The sequence below is a fragment of the Rhincodon typus genome, chromosome 44 (genome assembly GCF_021869965.1).
Source record: "Rhincodon typus isolate 14 chromosome 44, sRhiTyp1.1, whole genome shotgun sequence".
Taxonomy (NCBI): domain Eukaryota; kingdom Metazoa; phylum Chordata; class Chondrichthyes; order Orectolobiformes; family Rhincodontidae; genus Rhincodon; species Rhincodon typus.
The window spans coordinates 1,925-18,219 of record NC_063375.1 but is presented as its reverse complement, the minus strand read 5'-3'; the positions used below and the strand labels follow the sequence as shown (position 1 = coordinate 18,219).

General features: G+C 49.2%; 1 protein-coding gene across 1 annotated transcript; it reads right to left on the bottom strand.

The window, feature by feature from the left end:
• Positions 1-1,568: 1,568 nt before the first annotated feature.
• Positions 1,569-15,645, bottom strand: LOC109924963 (UDP-glucuronosyltransferase 2C1-like). Its single transcript, XM_048619811.1, has 2 exons — positions 15,599-15,645; positions 1,569-3,482 (listed from the first exon to the last, which is right to left on the bottom strand). Exons 1-2 carry the CDS (start codon positions 15,627-15,629, stop codon positions 1,849-1,851), a joined length of 1,665 nt encoding a protein of 554 aa, XP_048475768.1. The 5' UTR covers positions 15,630-15,645; the 3' UTR covers positions 1,569-1,848.
• Between the last annotated feature and the right edge of the window lie 650 nt (positions 15,646-16,295).

The following is a 16,295-nucleotide window of genomic DNA, read 5'->3' as shown; positions in this document are numbered from 1 at the left end:
ACGGGGGTGGGGGGTCCGTGTCTGCGATTCCCCCACACGGTGACGGGTCCGTGTCTGTGTCTATGATTCCCACCCCCCCACACACACACACACACAGTGACGGGGGTCCGTGTCTGTGATTTCCCCCACAGACATCGACGGGACGGGGGTCCGTGTCTGTGATTACCCCACATGGGGATCACTGTCCTTCTGTACAGATAAAAGTGAAGCTATGAGAAGAGAACCGAGAGAGAATCTGAAACTCAGGGCAGAACCTCCCCACAGAGCTAGCAGAAGTACGAGGACCTGAAGCATCTCTTGCTGTTGGGTGTAGTTTTGTGATGCCAATGTATAATGCTTATCTTGAGTTTGTTTGTCCTAAACTGGATGATATTTGAGGTGGAATGTAGTATAATGTTAATTGGTAATGTTAATGTTAGCCCAGAGGGTGGTGTATATTCACCACTCAGAAAGCCACTGAGCTAATCCTCACAGTGAAGTTAAAGTGGACAGTATGAGTGTCTCAAATACAGCGCAGTTAGATACAGAGTAAAGCTCCCCTACACAGTCCCTAAATCAAACACCTTACCCTCAACAACCTATCCTTCAACTGCTCCCACATCCTACAAGCTAAATGGATGGATATGGACACCTGTTTGGGTCAAAGCTATGCCTACCTTTTTGTAGGATACATGGAACAGTCCCTCTTCCACTGTTACACTGGCACCATCCCTCACCTCTTCCACCGCTACATTAAAAGAAAGTCCTGATGAAGGGTCCCAACCCGAAACGTCGACTTTCCTGCTCCTCTGCTGTCTGACCCGCTGTGTTCCTCCAGCTCCACACATTGACAAACGCTCCCAGGACGGGGACAGCATGGGGTGAGATACAGAGTAAAGCTCCCGCGACACTGTCTCCCCCATCAAACACTCCCAGGGCAGGGACAGCATGGGGTTAGATACAGAGTAAAACTCCCTCTACACTGTCTCCCCCATCAAACACTCCCAGGACAGGGACAGCACGGGGTTAGATACAGGGTACGGCATCCTCTACACTGTCATCCCCAACAAACATTCCCAGGATAGGGATTGCATGGAGTTAGATACAGTGTAAAGACCCATCTATTCATTTGAACATTAAAATGAAGTTTATACTGTCCCCATCAAGCATGTACAGGAAAGTGTTAACAGCTGTGAGAATTTTTGTTATTCATCTAGCATTTTATAGCCCTTCCCTAATTAAAGGGCGGTTAAGAATCAATCACATTTCTGCACCCTGGAGTCCTATGTAGGCTCAGACTAAGTAAGGATGGCAGACTTCCTTCCCTTAAGAACATGTGTGAACCAGATGGAATTTCCTACAATTAACAACAGTTTCCTAAGACTAGAGTCTTAGTTCCAGATTTTTTTTATTGAATTCTTGTTCCACCATAGCCAAGGAGTGTCCCTAGAACATTACCTGTATCTCTGGATTAATAGTCTAGCGGCAATACCAACCAGCAATGCCCACATCCCGCAAGTAAATAAAAGTAGCACTCAGCCGTTGCCCTAACCCACCCCTACCTACAGCCACTGTACCTCCGAAGGGAGCAGTTGTGGACTCTCAATTGTGGGTGCATTAGCACTGAGGTATAAGTGTTGACCCTTTCCTTCCCCACGACAACCTGCTCAAAGCCCTGTGGAGGTGGTGCTGAATTGGAGGTTGGTGGCGATGCCAACTGCAGTCAAGTAGCCGGCCCACCCCACAGAAAAAAGGAATGTTTGCAGGTGAAGAGAAACATAGCTGTTCAACCAGATGTAAAGAATCCAACACCTCCCACCACCCTTCGTGCCCCCAAAACCTTGCTAACTGACAGACCGAAGCCCAACGTTAGGACTGTTTCTCCTTCACTCTCCTCAGGGCTTGGTAAAGCCTCCTGAGGGCTAGGAGGGTGAGCATGATGAGGGAGGCTGCAACAAGGCCCAAGCACAATGCCACGTCCAGGCTGTAGTAGGCGTACCAGGGCATGCCAAAGGAGGCAGGGCGCAGATGGGCAGCTCCGCCGTGCCGCAGGACAAACTCTACCCAGAAGGCTGCGCGTTGCAGGGGGGTCTGCGGCTGGTCACGGTGCAGGGCTGAGAGCCGGGCCATGGCCTCCCGGTACGAGGGCTGGTTCAGGACCTCGGTCAGGCCATCCAGCAGCTGCTGGGAGTCCAGGTGGGCTACATCCAGAGTGCGGGCAGCTCCCCGGCTCTCCAGCCGCACCAAGTTGTCATGCTGGTCGAAGATCAGCGGCAGGCCCAACACTGGCACTCCGTGATAGATGGCCTCGTAGATGCTATTGGTGCCGCCGTGGGAGATGAAGACCTGGGTTCGGGGGTCTCCAAGGATGTCGTTCTGCGGTACCCAGCGCATCAGAAGGGTGTTGTTGCCCAAGTTGGCTGGCCTCTTGCCCTCATACTTCCAGATCACTCTCTGAGGCAGCTGGGCCAAAGCCTTAGCGATGACGGCTGCCAGGTCAGCAGGGACCTGTGTCACAATGGTGCCCAGGGACATGAAGACCACCCCGTGCTCGCCGGAGCCCCGGGCGAACTCCTCCAGGTCTGGTGGCAGTGGCCGCGCTGGTTGGCACTGCATCCCCCCCACGTAGACCACGTGGGGCATGGTGGGCCGTGGGAACTCGAAGACAAAGTCCACCTTCATCAACCACAGGTCAGCACGCTGCATCAGCGTCTCAATGTCGGTCCCTGGCCCCAGGAACCGGTGGCACAGCTCCTCGTAGCTGGAGTAGACCAAGGCACCGGCCAGCTTGAAACTGATGAGGTAGTGCACGGCGTTGGCCAGCCGCTGCAGGAAGGGCATGTTGGGGGTGTAGCACGAGCCCACCATGGGCACATAGGAGGTGGGCGACGGGGCAATGAGGTAATGGCCGTCACCGTTGGACAACCAGCGGGTGTGGTAGACCAGAGGCAGCTGCAAGTGGTGGGCCAGCATCAGCCCGGCCGGGAAGAAGGGATCAGTCAGCACCAGGGCAAAACTGGCAGCTCGCAGTTTTTCCATCAGCTGGCCGTCCTCGAACAGGAGGCGAATGAACTCCCGCTGTTGGTGGTGAGTGTCCCACAGCATCTTGCGGATGATCTGTGTGTTGCGTACGAAGGCGGTCAGGGTTCGCCCGTCCCGCAGGATCTCCAGCGACTCCAGCAAGAACTGTGACATCATCTCGCGGTCCTCTATGATGCCCAGCTTGCCGCGCATGGACACAGTGAAGCACTGGTAGAGGGAGGGCTCCTCGGAGATGTACCAGCTGGAGGATGAGCGCAGCACGCTGATGTTGTGCCCACGATCATGCAGCTCCTCCAGGAGCATGCGCATGCTGAGCCAGTGGCTGCCATCCAACGGCACCACCAGAATGTTGGAGCAGCAGGCCAGCGGAGATAGGGTTAGGGTTATCACCGTGGCGATCTTCAGCCAGCTTCCCCAGCTCTCCAAGCTCCCACAAACCATTGTTGGTGATGTCCAAACTCCTGTGGGCCATTTAAAACAAAAGAATCATTACAGAGGACTGCCCAACTGGCTCAGAGATTCAGGCACAAACGTGGGATTGGGCTCATACTCAAGGATGGTCTCAAGACCCTGGTAAAGGGACAGTGTGATGTCTCTGGCCTGGGAGTGTCTCCTGGGACAGTGCAGAGAGAGCTTTACTCTATCCAACCCTGTACTGTCCCTCTCGTGGGAGTATTTGATGGGGGAGCGATGTAGAGGGAGCTTTACTCTGTATCTAGTCCTGTGCTGTCCCTGTCCCAGTAGTGTTGGATAGAGACAGTGTAGATAGAGCATGACTCTGTACCTAACCCCATGATGACCCTGTCCTGGGAGTGTGTACTGGGACAGTGCAGAGGGAGTTTTACTCTGTATCTAACCCCATGATGTCTCTGTCCTGGGAGTGTTTGAATGGGTCAGTGTAGAGGAGGCTTTACACTGTATCTAACCCCATGATGTCCCTGTCCCTGGGAGTGTTTGATGGGGGACAGTGTTGGGGAAGCTTTATTTTCAGTTTAAAAGAGTAGAGGAAGCATTAGTCATAGAGTCATACAGCACGGAAACAGACCCTTCAGTCCAACGGTTTCACACTGACATATTTCCAAACTAAACTAGTCCCACCTGCCTGAGTTTGACCCATAAAGCTCCAAATATTTCTTATTCATGTACTTATCCAAACATCTTTTAAACATTGTAACTGTACATTCTCTGGCAGTTCACTCCACACAAGAACCACTCTCTGCATTAAAAAAATTGCCCCTCAAGTCCTTTTTAAAACATCTTCCTCTCACCTCAAAAATATGCTCCTAGGTTTGAACTCCCCCACCCCAGGGAAAAAGCCCTTGCTGTTCACCTTATTGATGTCTCTTGTGATTTTATAAACCTCTATAAAGTTACTCCTCAGTCTCCAACACTCTAGTGAAAAAAGACCCAGCCTATTTTTGTTTTAACTTAAACCCTCCATTCCTGGCAGCACCCTGGTAAATTTTTTCCGAACCCCCTCTAATTTAATAGTACCTTTCCTATAGCAGGGCGAAAAGAACTGTATTCCAGTATAACAGTATTCCAGAAGAGGCTTCACCAAAGTCCTAACGTTGTAATTCCTATACTCAAAGGTCTGAGCAATGAAGGCAAGCATGCCAAACACCTTCTTAATCGCCTTGTCTGCCTGTCATGCAAATTTCAAAGAATTTTGTACCTGAACCTCAAGGTCTGTCTGTTCTCGCAACACTACTCAGGACCCTACCATAAGAGTAGAGAGTAGTTTACTTTCAGTTTAATAGTGGTAGAGGTAGGTTTACTCTGTATCTAACCCCATGCTGTCTCTGTCCTGGGAGTGCTGGATGGGGGGGGCAATGTAGAGAAAGCTTTACTTTCAGTTTTAAAAGAGTAGAGGGAGCTTTATTCTGTGTCTGACCCAATGCTGTCCCTTTCCTGGGAGTGTTCGATGGGGACAGTTCAGTGGGAGCCTTACTGTGTGTCAAGTTTTGTGCTGTCCATCTCCTGGCGGTGTTTGAAGGGGGTGGTGTCGAGGAGGGCTTTACATTCAGTTTCAAAATAGAAGAGGGAGCTTTCCTCTGTATTTAACCCTGTGCTGACCTTGTCTTGGGAGTGTTTGATGGGGACAATGTACAGGGGCTTTATATCTAACTACATAGTGTACCTGTCCTGAGGGTGTGTGTCTGTTTTTTGCAGAGCTGATTTGATGAACGTTTCCCCTTTATTCAATAACACTGCTACAGATGAGCTCACCATTTATTTTTTTAAATGGATCTTACTGAGCAGGATATTGGTGTTAGCTCATTTCATATCCACTGTGACTGTCTTATGGTGTACTGTTCTGTATCAGATATTCTTTAAAAGGTGAGATATATCCATTATAGGAGCAAATTACTACAGATGCTGGAATCTGTACTGAAAACAGGAAATGCTGGAAATCACAGTGGGTCAGGCTGCATCTGTGGAGGGAGAGCAAGCTAACGTTTCAATTTTGGATGACTTTTCATCAGATTTGGTTGTAAAGTGCATTGTCTCAAGATGAGATGTTGTTTCTCCAGTTTGCGCTGTGATTCACTGGAGCACTGAATATGCCAAGGACAGACAAGTGGGCATGCGAACAGGATGCTGTGTTAAAATGACCGGCTACAGGGAGGTCGGGATCAGGAAAAGTCATCTAGACTCAAAACATTAGCTTACTCTCCATCCAGTGATGTAGCTGTTACCTTGCAAGCTCATTCAACTAGCTCCCATTCACTGGGAAGGTGTGGTGGAAACAGTTAGAGTCTCCAACCTCACTCAGTTCTTCTAATTCACAACCAGGCTAAGGCAGGCAGTTAACCTGCACCTTGGAATAGAACAAACACTGTGGGCTGCAGACCCAGTGCAACAGTATGAATACTCATTGGCTGCACTGTACTCCAACCATCACTGCTGAATGGCCTCTTCCTGTTCCTGTGTAACAGGTTCCAGGAGGGGGCTGAATGGCCTCCTGTTGTTGTGTAACAGGCTCGAGGAGGAAGCAGAATGACCTCCTCCTGTTCCTGTGTAACAGGCTCAACGAGTTATCGAAGATGCTGGCGATAATACAGGGACAGGCAGGCATTGACTCCGATGCTATTGATGTAATGTCTGTACAGCTCCTGCAGGTATGGGCATAGAGGTATGTTTAATATCTGATTTCATGGCATGCTTTTGAAAGCCAAGTATATTCACATCTGCCTGGCCAGAATGAGAAATATTTCTAGGTGAATAACAGCTGTTGTGAGGTGTGGTCACAATTCTAATATTGCAGTATGCCAAATTGCACACAACACAATTGCACCATGGCAGATGTGATCGGCACCCAGACCATCTGTTTTGATTCACTGCTGTTGTTGCAGAACTGACAGGTTATTTGGGGGATACAATCCGACAGTGCAGTGCACCCTACACCCCTTTCTATCTCTGGCACCTCCTCTAGCCCCTACACCACTCCCTACCTCTGTCACCTCCTACAACCCCTCCCTATCTCTGTCACCTCCTCCAGCCCCTACACCCCCACCCTATCTCTGTCACCTCCTTCAGCCCTCTACACCCCCTCCCTGCCTGTCACCTCCTTCAGCCCTCTACACCCCCTCCCTATCTCTGTCACTTCCTTCATCCCCCTACACCCCCTTCCTATCTCTGTCACCTCCTCCAGCCCCCTACACCCCCTCCTTATCTCTGTCACCTCCTTCATCCCCCTACACCCCCTCCCTATCTCTGTCACCTCCTTCAGCCTCCTACACTCCTCCCAACTCCTGCCTGTCCAACTCTACAGCTCTCCCTTTCTATCTATAGGCTCCTCTAACCCTCCAAAATGTCTGTGCTGTTCCCTTTTCCATCCTTTGAGCATCATTGATTCCCATTGCTCTGTGGAATTCCCTCCCTAAACCCTTCTCTTCCTCTCCATCTCCCCCTCTATCTCTGTTTCTTTCTCTCACTTCCATCCCACCTTCAGGACGCTCCTTAAATAGTGACGCCTTGGACCAAACATTTTGTTGCATGCCCCTAATGTCTCCTGATATGGCCCACTGTCAGATTTATGCTCCTGTGCAGGTAACATCAAAGACACTTTATAGCTAGAAGCCTGAAAGCCCCCCTCCAAACCCGCCACAAACACTAATCCCAATTTGGAATTATGTTGGCTGTTCTTTCAGTGGCGCCAGGTCAAAATCCTGGAACTCTTCCCCCTTAATGGCACTGTGTGGTATGTCTACACCACATGTCCTGCTATCCCACACTCTTTGGGCCATTTCAATGTGATCTATCTGCACCAGAGAGAAAAGGTGATGTCAAGCCATGTCAGGATATCACATTTCAGAATGGAGTTATCATTAATCAATTCCAATTAGCTTCACTCCTTGTGTACTGTTGGGGACTGACCGTTGAGACACCCAGGCTGTGATTCAGTGACTGTGGAGAGGGTGACCTGGGCTGAGAAGGGAGTGGAATATTTTCCTTCTCTCTCACTCTGTTTTTCCTCTGTCTCATTTGCACTCTCTCTCACTGTCATTCTAGATATAGAATCCCTACAATGTCAGAGCAGGCCATTCAGCCCATTGAGTCCACACCTACCCTGTCCCTGTAACCCTGCATTTTGCAATACCTAGCCTGCACATCCCCGGACAATTTAGCCAATCCACCTAACCTGTACATCTTTGGACTGTGGGAGGAAACCAGAGCATCCGGAGGAAATTGAACCCGGATCTCTGGTGCTGTGAGGCAGCAGTGCTAACCACTGAGCCACCGTGCTGCCATTCTCGCTCTCTCGCTGCGTCTCTCTGTGTCTCTCTCTGACTCTCTCTTTCTCTGTCTCTTTCTCTGTCTCTCTCTCTGTCTCTCTCTGACTCTCACTATCTCTGTTACCCCCTGTCTCCCTCTCTACCTCTCACTGTCACTTATTCTCTGTCACTCTCTCCCTGCCTCTGTGTCACTTTCACTCCCTCTGTCACTCTCTTTTTCTGTCACTTGCTGTCACTTTCTCTATCTCTGTCTCTTTCACTGTCTCTCTCTTTCTCTCGGTCACTTTCACTGACACTTTCTCTCTTTCTCTGTCATTGTCTCTCTCTCTCTGTCTCTATCACTTACTGTCACTTTCTCTTTCTTTTTCTCTTTCTCTGTCACTCTCTCTGTCTGTCGGTCTGTCTGTCTCTCTCTCTCTCTCTCTCTCTCTCACACATACACACCATATTCACACTTTGTCTTGTTGATCTGTGCAGACTCTGCCCCCCTGAAGAGAGCCTGTGGCACTTGACTGGGTCTTGGTCACCCAGAAGTTTAGGTCTGGCTGACCGTGACCCAGTGTGTGAAGGCAGCCGGGTGCGGAACACATTAGGAGCTGGAAACCATGGGGGCCCCCTGTCCCCTCGGGGAGTGGGAAGGGGCGATTACTGTGTGATTTGGCAGCGACCTCTGCTAGAAGCTCTTGCTTTGTTGAGCACATTAGTCACGGGCTGTGGTCATGGGAGGAGGCATGCGCAGCCTGATCAGAGATTTCTTTGGCTTGCCTCCCCAAGGACAGGGACAGCATGAGGTTATGTACAGAGTAAAGCTCTCTCTACACTGCCCTGATCAAATACTCCCAGGACAGGGATAGCCCAGGGTTAGATCCAGAGTAAAGCTCCCTGTACAATGTTCCCCATCAAACACTCTCAGGGACAGAGACAGCATGGGGTTAGATATTGAGTAAAAATCGCTTGCTATGAACCTTGTTGAGTTACTTCTGCCACTCATTTATGGACACTTACAAGGTCTAGCACTGCTATTGTGAGGAGGGCAGAGATATAACATGGAATAATACAGGAACAGGCCCTTCAGCCGAAGATGTTATGCCGAGCATGGCACCAAATGAAACTAATCCCATCTGCCTGTCTTTGGTCCATATCCCTCTGTTCCTTGCATATTCATGTGCTTTTCTAAAAGTCTCTAAAATGTCTTAATCGTATCTGCTTCACCACCAGCCCTGGCAGTGCATTCGAGACTCCTATCACTCACTGTGTGAAATGGTTGCCTCTCACACCTCCTTTGAACTTTCCCCCTCTCACCTTGAATGTATGCCCCCTAGTATTAGACATTTCAGCTTTAGGAAAAAGATTCTGAACATCAACCCTATCTGTACATCTCATAATTTTATAGACTTCTATCAAATCTCCCCTCAGCCTACACCGCTCCAGAGAAAACAGCCCAAGTTTATCTGGCCTCTCCTTTATAGCTCATACCCTCTAATCCTGGTAGACCTCTCTATCTCTGTCTCTCTTTCACTGTCTCTCTATTTCTCTCAGTCACTCTCACTGACGTCTTTTCTCTCTTTCTCTGTCATTGTCTGTCTCTCTCTCTCTCTGTCACCATATTCACATTCTGTCTTGTTGATCTGTGCAGATTCTGCCCCTCTCCAAAGCCTCCACATCCTTCCTGTAATGTGATGTCCAGAACTGAATGCAATACTCTAAGTGTGTCCTAACCAAAATCTTATAAAGCTGCAACATGACATCCTGACTCTTGTACTCAGTTCTTCAACCAATAAAGACAAACATGCCATATGTCTTCTTTACCACCCTATCTACTTGCATAGCCACTTTCAGGGAGCTATGGACTTGAAGCCCAAGACTGCTCTGTACATCAATGCTGTTCAGAGTCCTGCCATTAACTGAATACTTTTCCTTAGCATTTGACCTCATTTATCTCACATTTATCTGATTAAACTCCATCTGCCATTTCTCTGCCCATATCTGCAACTGATCTATATCCCACTGTATCCTTCGACAACCTTCTACACTTTCCACAACTTCACCAATCTGCAAACTTACTAACCCACCCATCTACATTTTCATCCAAGTCATTCATATATATCAGAAACAGCAGAGGTCCCAGTACGGATCCCCGCACAACACCACTAGTCACGGACTCCAGCCTGAAAAACACCCTTCCACTACTACCCTCTGTCTTCTATGGGGAAGTCAACTCTGAATCCGCATGGTCAAGTCACCGTGGATTCCATGCATCTTAATCTTCTGGTTGAGCCTACCATGAGGGACCTTGTCAAAAGCCTCACTAAAATCCATGTAAACAACATCCACTGCTCTACCGTCATTGATCATCTTCAAAAATTCAATCAAGTTAGATCTCAGATATTTGCATGAATTTCCAGCAATAGCAAATGTCCCTGCTGGAATTTGTGGTGTACAGCTTGAACTGGGAAGCCCCTTTAGCAAACATGAGTCCTTGCTCCCACCTGTGTCTCATTTTAATTTAAGGCATATGTACGGGTAAACCAAGTATCACAACAAGCGGTGGGCAGGTGGGCCTGGCATTTTCTGTTTCCCCCTCCACCGCCCATCAAACCATTGTCTCACAGTGAAATGTTAAAGGGTTAATATCTGTTCTGCTGACATATAAGAAATTAGGTGCTTCGTGGGCGCCCCTGTGATAGGTGATAATCTAATTATACTCTGCTCTCTGTAAGTGCTAAAAGGATAAGGAACTACCTCGTCTCACACATTGTTTTTGGGCAGCTAACCTTTGTTTTACTGTTAGATGATTAAGTTACGTGATTATGGGGGGGAAAAACATTGTACCTTGTATGCATGTCTGACTGTGCTGTAAAAACCTACATAAAGGGAGGACGGTTCCTTTACTGGCTCCATCCCCGCCTCTTCGACCTGTTTGTTTCCTCTCCACCTATCCTCTCCTCTATCCCTCTTCTTTCCGCCTCCCACTCTCTCCCTATTTATTTCAAAACCCCCTTCCCCTCCCCCTTTTCTGATGAAGGGTCTAGGCCCGAAACGTCAGCCTCTCTGCTCCTATGATGCTGCTTGGCCTGCTGTGTTCATCCAGCCCTGCACCTTGTTGTCTCGGATTCTCCAGCATCTGCAGTTCCTATTATCCCTTACAGATAGCCTCACTTGACACGGCTCCGCAATCCCTGCGACGACTGTTAAGTGATCCTCCAAAGCTTGTACTTGCTTAAATAAACTGTGGCTTTTCACAGAAGTTGGCGTATTGCGTTTGTATCAAGTGCGAAGGAATCTCCTAAAAGGGAACTCAACATTTGGTGGCAGTGATGGGATTATGATATGAGTAAAGCAGAACAGGAAAGATTGAGAAAGGAGAGGCAAAATAAGGAATCAGGGTTGAAGTGTCAAGCCGGTTCATCATGTGGGAATAAAATGGAAGTACCTCCTGACATGTCTGGTCTGCCGATATTGTTCCAAGATAATGAGACCGATGACCAGGAGGAGGATTGGCAAATTTCGCCTAGTGCCCTACCCGCCCGACCACATCAGCCCATATACCCTAATCCCTCTGCCAGCGTTCCACCACCACCACCTCAGCCTCAGTCCAAGGACCAGCAACCACTACCCCCACCCTATTCTCTACCACCGTCCGCCCATCTACAACCTGTTCCAGGTTCCACTCCACGTACCCTTCTAGTTCCCCCCGGAAATGTTACCCACCCCGCTGACCAGAACCAGACTTCGGAAGGTTTCACCGATGCAGTCGCTTTCAGAACCCGATCAAGAACCAGAAAAGGCAAGAGACTAACCCTTTTGAGACACATAGGGGACAGAACAATTTATCCTATAACACTGACACAGACAGTAATAGTGAACATGATCAGTCTCAACCTTACGACCCTGAAGACGAACAATGGTCCGGTGAGGCTGTAGAGGGACCAGTCGATTCCAGTAATTTTTACCAAAGACGAATGGGAAAGGGTTCCCATGAACGCAGACAAAGACAGTTTGCTACGCGGACAGTCCCTAACCCAAACCCTGGACAGGGAGGCCAGGCCACCATGCAGGTTTACACACCTTGGAAATCCCAAGAGATGTGCTTAATCATGTCCCAAGCCCCAAACTGAAAAACAAGCCCGGAGGATTTTATTGATTACATTATGGGGACGATCCAAATGTATCAGGCCACGCCTCAGGATCTTTTCAGTCTGTGCTGTATGGCATTGACCCCCAGTGAGCAATCTAGATGGAAGGTCCATGATGATTGGGCGGCCTTTGCTGAGGCAATTCCCCAGCTAGGGGCCCAAATCCAAGAAATCAGGGGGGCTCTTCAAAAGACCCTGCAACAACCAGTGGATGTAACTAAAGTATTAGAATGCCGCCCAAGGCAGGGAGAGGAGGGTTCAGATTTCTGGGATCGGTTCTGCTCCACATACGCCACCTGTGCAGGTGACACCGCTTATAATGCAGGGAACCCTTCACCTCAATTTAATGCCCTACTGTTACAATGCATTCAAGAAACGATTGCCACCGCTATTAGGACTAACAATATGGATTGGCCAGATAACACCCGCCCGCAAATGAGAAGGGCGCTTACTTATTACTGGAATAGCAATAAAGAATTTAAACCGACTAAGGTCAAATATGAAATGGTACAGCGTCCTCCTCGTCAGTTCCGTCACAGGGGCTCAGATACTCTTGTTATAGACCCTGACACCCTCGGAGGCCATCAAATGGAACCCCAGTACTGCGAGCCGGGATGGGTCGATAGATATGACCATGGGTATACCACTCACCCAAATGGTCCCAGTGCACCTCTTTATGGACCACCCTACGCCCCTTCCCTCCCTTTCTGTAACCATAACAACTACCCGCCCTGTAGTGGTCCGTCCTGGTTGCCAACACCAAAGCCAACACAGAGCTGTTTTAAATGTGGGGGCAGAGATCATTGGCAGTGAGACCGTCCACAGATACAGCAACAAAATAGACCCCAGGGCAGGAGACAACCCTTCTCTACCAGCAACCCTTTCTCAGCCTGACTATCCTCCCTTCCGAATTTCCCCATATTGACTAACGACCCTGAGGATGAGCCGATAGTATGCTTGACCGTTGAGGGCAAGGAAGTCCCCTTTATGATTGATACCGGAGCCACAGCCTCAACTCTTGAAACCTCCTGTGTACGCCAGCATGGGTTTAAGCTCTCACCCGTCTCCGTGAACCTTAGTGGTCTAACCGGGCAGGAGAGACCATACCCCCTGACTGAACCACTAACTGTCCGATTCGGCCCCGAGACCTGCACTGTCCAGTTCGCACAGACCCCTGATTTAGGGATTAATCTGGCAGGAAGAGATTTGTTGTGTTCCCTCCGAGTTGAAATTCTTTGTCTTGACGAGGGTATCACCATTAAAAATAATATCACTAAGAGACAATTTTGGATTTATTCCTCTCCCCAATGGTGGGCTGTTGATTTGAGGCCGGAGGATTTTACTCCTCCTCTGCAGGCCCCTAATCCCCACATAACCCTTGGTTATGACTCCACTGGTGCTTCCACTGAGCTGTTAGCCGCCTTTGCTCCCTTTCTAGGGTCGACTGTCACTGTTACCATTACAGGACACATTGAAGGTAAGGAGGGATCAGCCTTCTTGGTGGACGTTCCCATCCACCTCTGGCACCAACCAGGTTTAGTTTCTCCCCATATCACCTTGTCTGGGAACAAGGGATATAAAGTAAAGGTCCTGGGATTCTTAGCTCACCGCTTACAGCAGCAGTCGGACCCCAGTGTCACCGATATGTCCCAACAACTGACCGAGGGGAGCTTAACTTATTATTCTAGCCCTTTCACTGTAGTGGGCCCACTTTGCCACCATCAACCCCAACATGACCCTTCGGAAGAACCCTTTCCTGACCTCTGGTCAGTCTCTAAACATGAAGTAGGATACACCCCCGTGGAGCCTATAAAGATCCAGATTATACCAGCAACGAAACTGCCTTCAATACATCAGTACCCCCTAAGGCCAGAGGCAATGGAAGGGATAACACTCTTGATTGATTGAGCCGTTCCTCCAGCAAGGCGTTGTAGTTCCCTGCCAATCGCCCTGCAATACCCATTCTACCTGTGCCAAAACCAGGACGCCCGGAATGGAGATTAGTGCAGGATCTCAGGCAGATCAACAAAATAGTCCAGCCTTTACTCCCGGTTGTGCCGAATCCTGCGATGATTCTTAGCAGCATCCCCGCCAATGCCTGTGTTTTCACCCTGGTTGACTTACAGGATGCTTTCTTTGCTATCCCTCTAGCAGCAGATTCCCTATATTTGTTTGCCTTTACCTTCAAGGGCCAGCAGTACAGTTGGACACGCCTCCCTCAGGGATTTGTCCATTCACCTACCTTATTCTCCCAGGTATTGCACCGGCAGCTTTCGGAGCTTTGGCTCTTGGACGGCTCTACCATTGTCCAATATGTTGATGACTTGCTCCTAGCTAGCTCTTCGGAATCTGCTAACATTGCAGATACCAACCGTCTCCTGAACGCTCTCCATTCTTGGGGGTATGTCATACTGCACACCAAGGTTCAGTGCACTCAGCGCCAAGTCAAATTCCTGGGAACTTTGCTCAGTGCTTCTGATAGGCAATTAACCCCGGGACGTATCGCACCCATCCTAGTGACCCCTCTGCCCACTAGCCCCAAGCAAATGCGTGCCTTCTGAGGCTTAGTTAATTACTGCCGACAGTGGCTCCCTAACGTAACATTACTCACCAAGCAGTTAACCCCTTTGGCCTCAAGCAAGGCTCCAAAGATCTTCACTCTATCAGAAGAGCAAAGATCAGCCTTCACTGAGTTAAAAACTGCCCTTGCCAGCGCCCCAGCACTCGGAAGACCCTTGTATGACAGGCCCTTCCAGTTGTATGCCAGTGTCCTAGAGGACTGTGCAACCGCTGTTTTAACCCAAACCCACGGGGATCGCAGGAGACCAGTGGCCTACTACTCGACTCGTCTTGACCCTTTAGCCGTGGGTCTCCCACCTTGCTCACAAATTCTTCCCGCTATCTACTCCCTTGTAACGGCCACTTCCAATATTACTCTCCAGCGACCCCTGACGGTCTATTCGTCACATGCTATTGTAGCCCTCCTGACTTCCCATCAGACCCAACATCTTACACAGGCACGACTAAGTCGCTATGAGATAGCTCTTCTTAATAACCCCCTTCTGACTTTCTCCTACTGCACAACTGTCAACACAGCGACCTTCCTGGGTACCCCACCGGAAGAGCTCCTAGAACCCCCCCCATGATTGCCTTTTGCGCAACCACTTCTTAACCTCCCCTCGACCGGACCTTTCAGACACCCCATTACCCACACCGGAACTTACCCTCTTCGTGGATGGTAGCTCTTCGATATCACCCTTAGGAGTTCCCCTTTCAAGATACGCAATTCTGAACCAAACAATCACTTTAGAATCAGCCTCCTTCGATCCTCCTGTATCTGCTCAGAAAGCAGAGCTCTTTGCTTTAACAAGGGCTTGTACCCTGGCTGCAGGAAAATCGGTAAATATATACACGACTCACGATACGCCTTTGGCGTGGCCCATGACTTCGGCCAGCTATGGTCACAGTGCAGATTTCTGACCTCCTCAGGGACACCTATTCAGAACTCACTATACGTCCAAAATCTCCTCAAAGCCATCCTCCTCCCCAAGCAATTGGCCATAATCAAATGTGCGGCCCATGTAATGGACAATACAGATATCAGCAAAGACAATGCCAGAGCTGATCGAGCTGCCAAAGACGCTCCAACAGCACGCAATTCTATTGTGTCCTCTATGAACCGGCAGGTGTTAAATCACTCACCTGCCTCGAACACAATGGGCATACCAGACATTGTCACTGTGCCGCGTTTACGGGGGGACGCCCCTGACTCAGAAAAAGACATATGGAAGACGCTTGGGTGTTCGCACTCTGCGTGATGAGGTCTCTGGGTCACTCCAGTTGGCCAAGCGTGTATACCTGATGCTTTGTTACCAATGCTTATTGACTGTCTTCATACTGATACCCACCTTGGCAAGGAGGGAATGAGTAATATCATGTTACGTTCCTGGTGGCACCCCCGATTGGCTGAGGCAGCCCAGAAGCGTGTCAGGTCATGTCTGACATGTCAGCAAAATAATGCTGGCCAAGGAATGCGTTGTGTAACAGAGAAAACACCCTTGCTAGGCGGCCCATTAAAGTGTATTCAGCTTGATTTCATTGGACTGCCTTGTGTACATTGCTATAAGTATTGTCTTGTTATTGTTGATGTATTTAGCAGATGGATTGAAGCCTTTCCAACCACTAATAATAAAGCCTCAACGGTGGTAAAATTACTACTGACAGAGATCGTACCGAGGTTTGGAGTGCCTCAACAGATTAGTTCAGACAATGGCCCCCACTTTGTAGGGAAAATCAACAAAGAACTATGTGAGGTGTTACACATCCAACAACAATTCCACTGTGCCTACCACCCCCAGGCGGCAGGGATAGTGGAAAGTGCTAATAGAACTCTCAACGC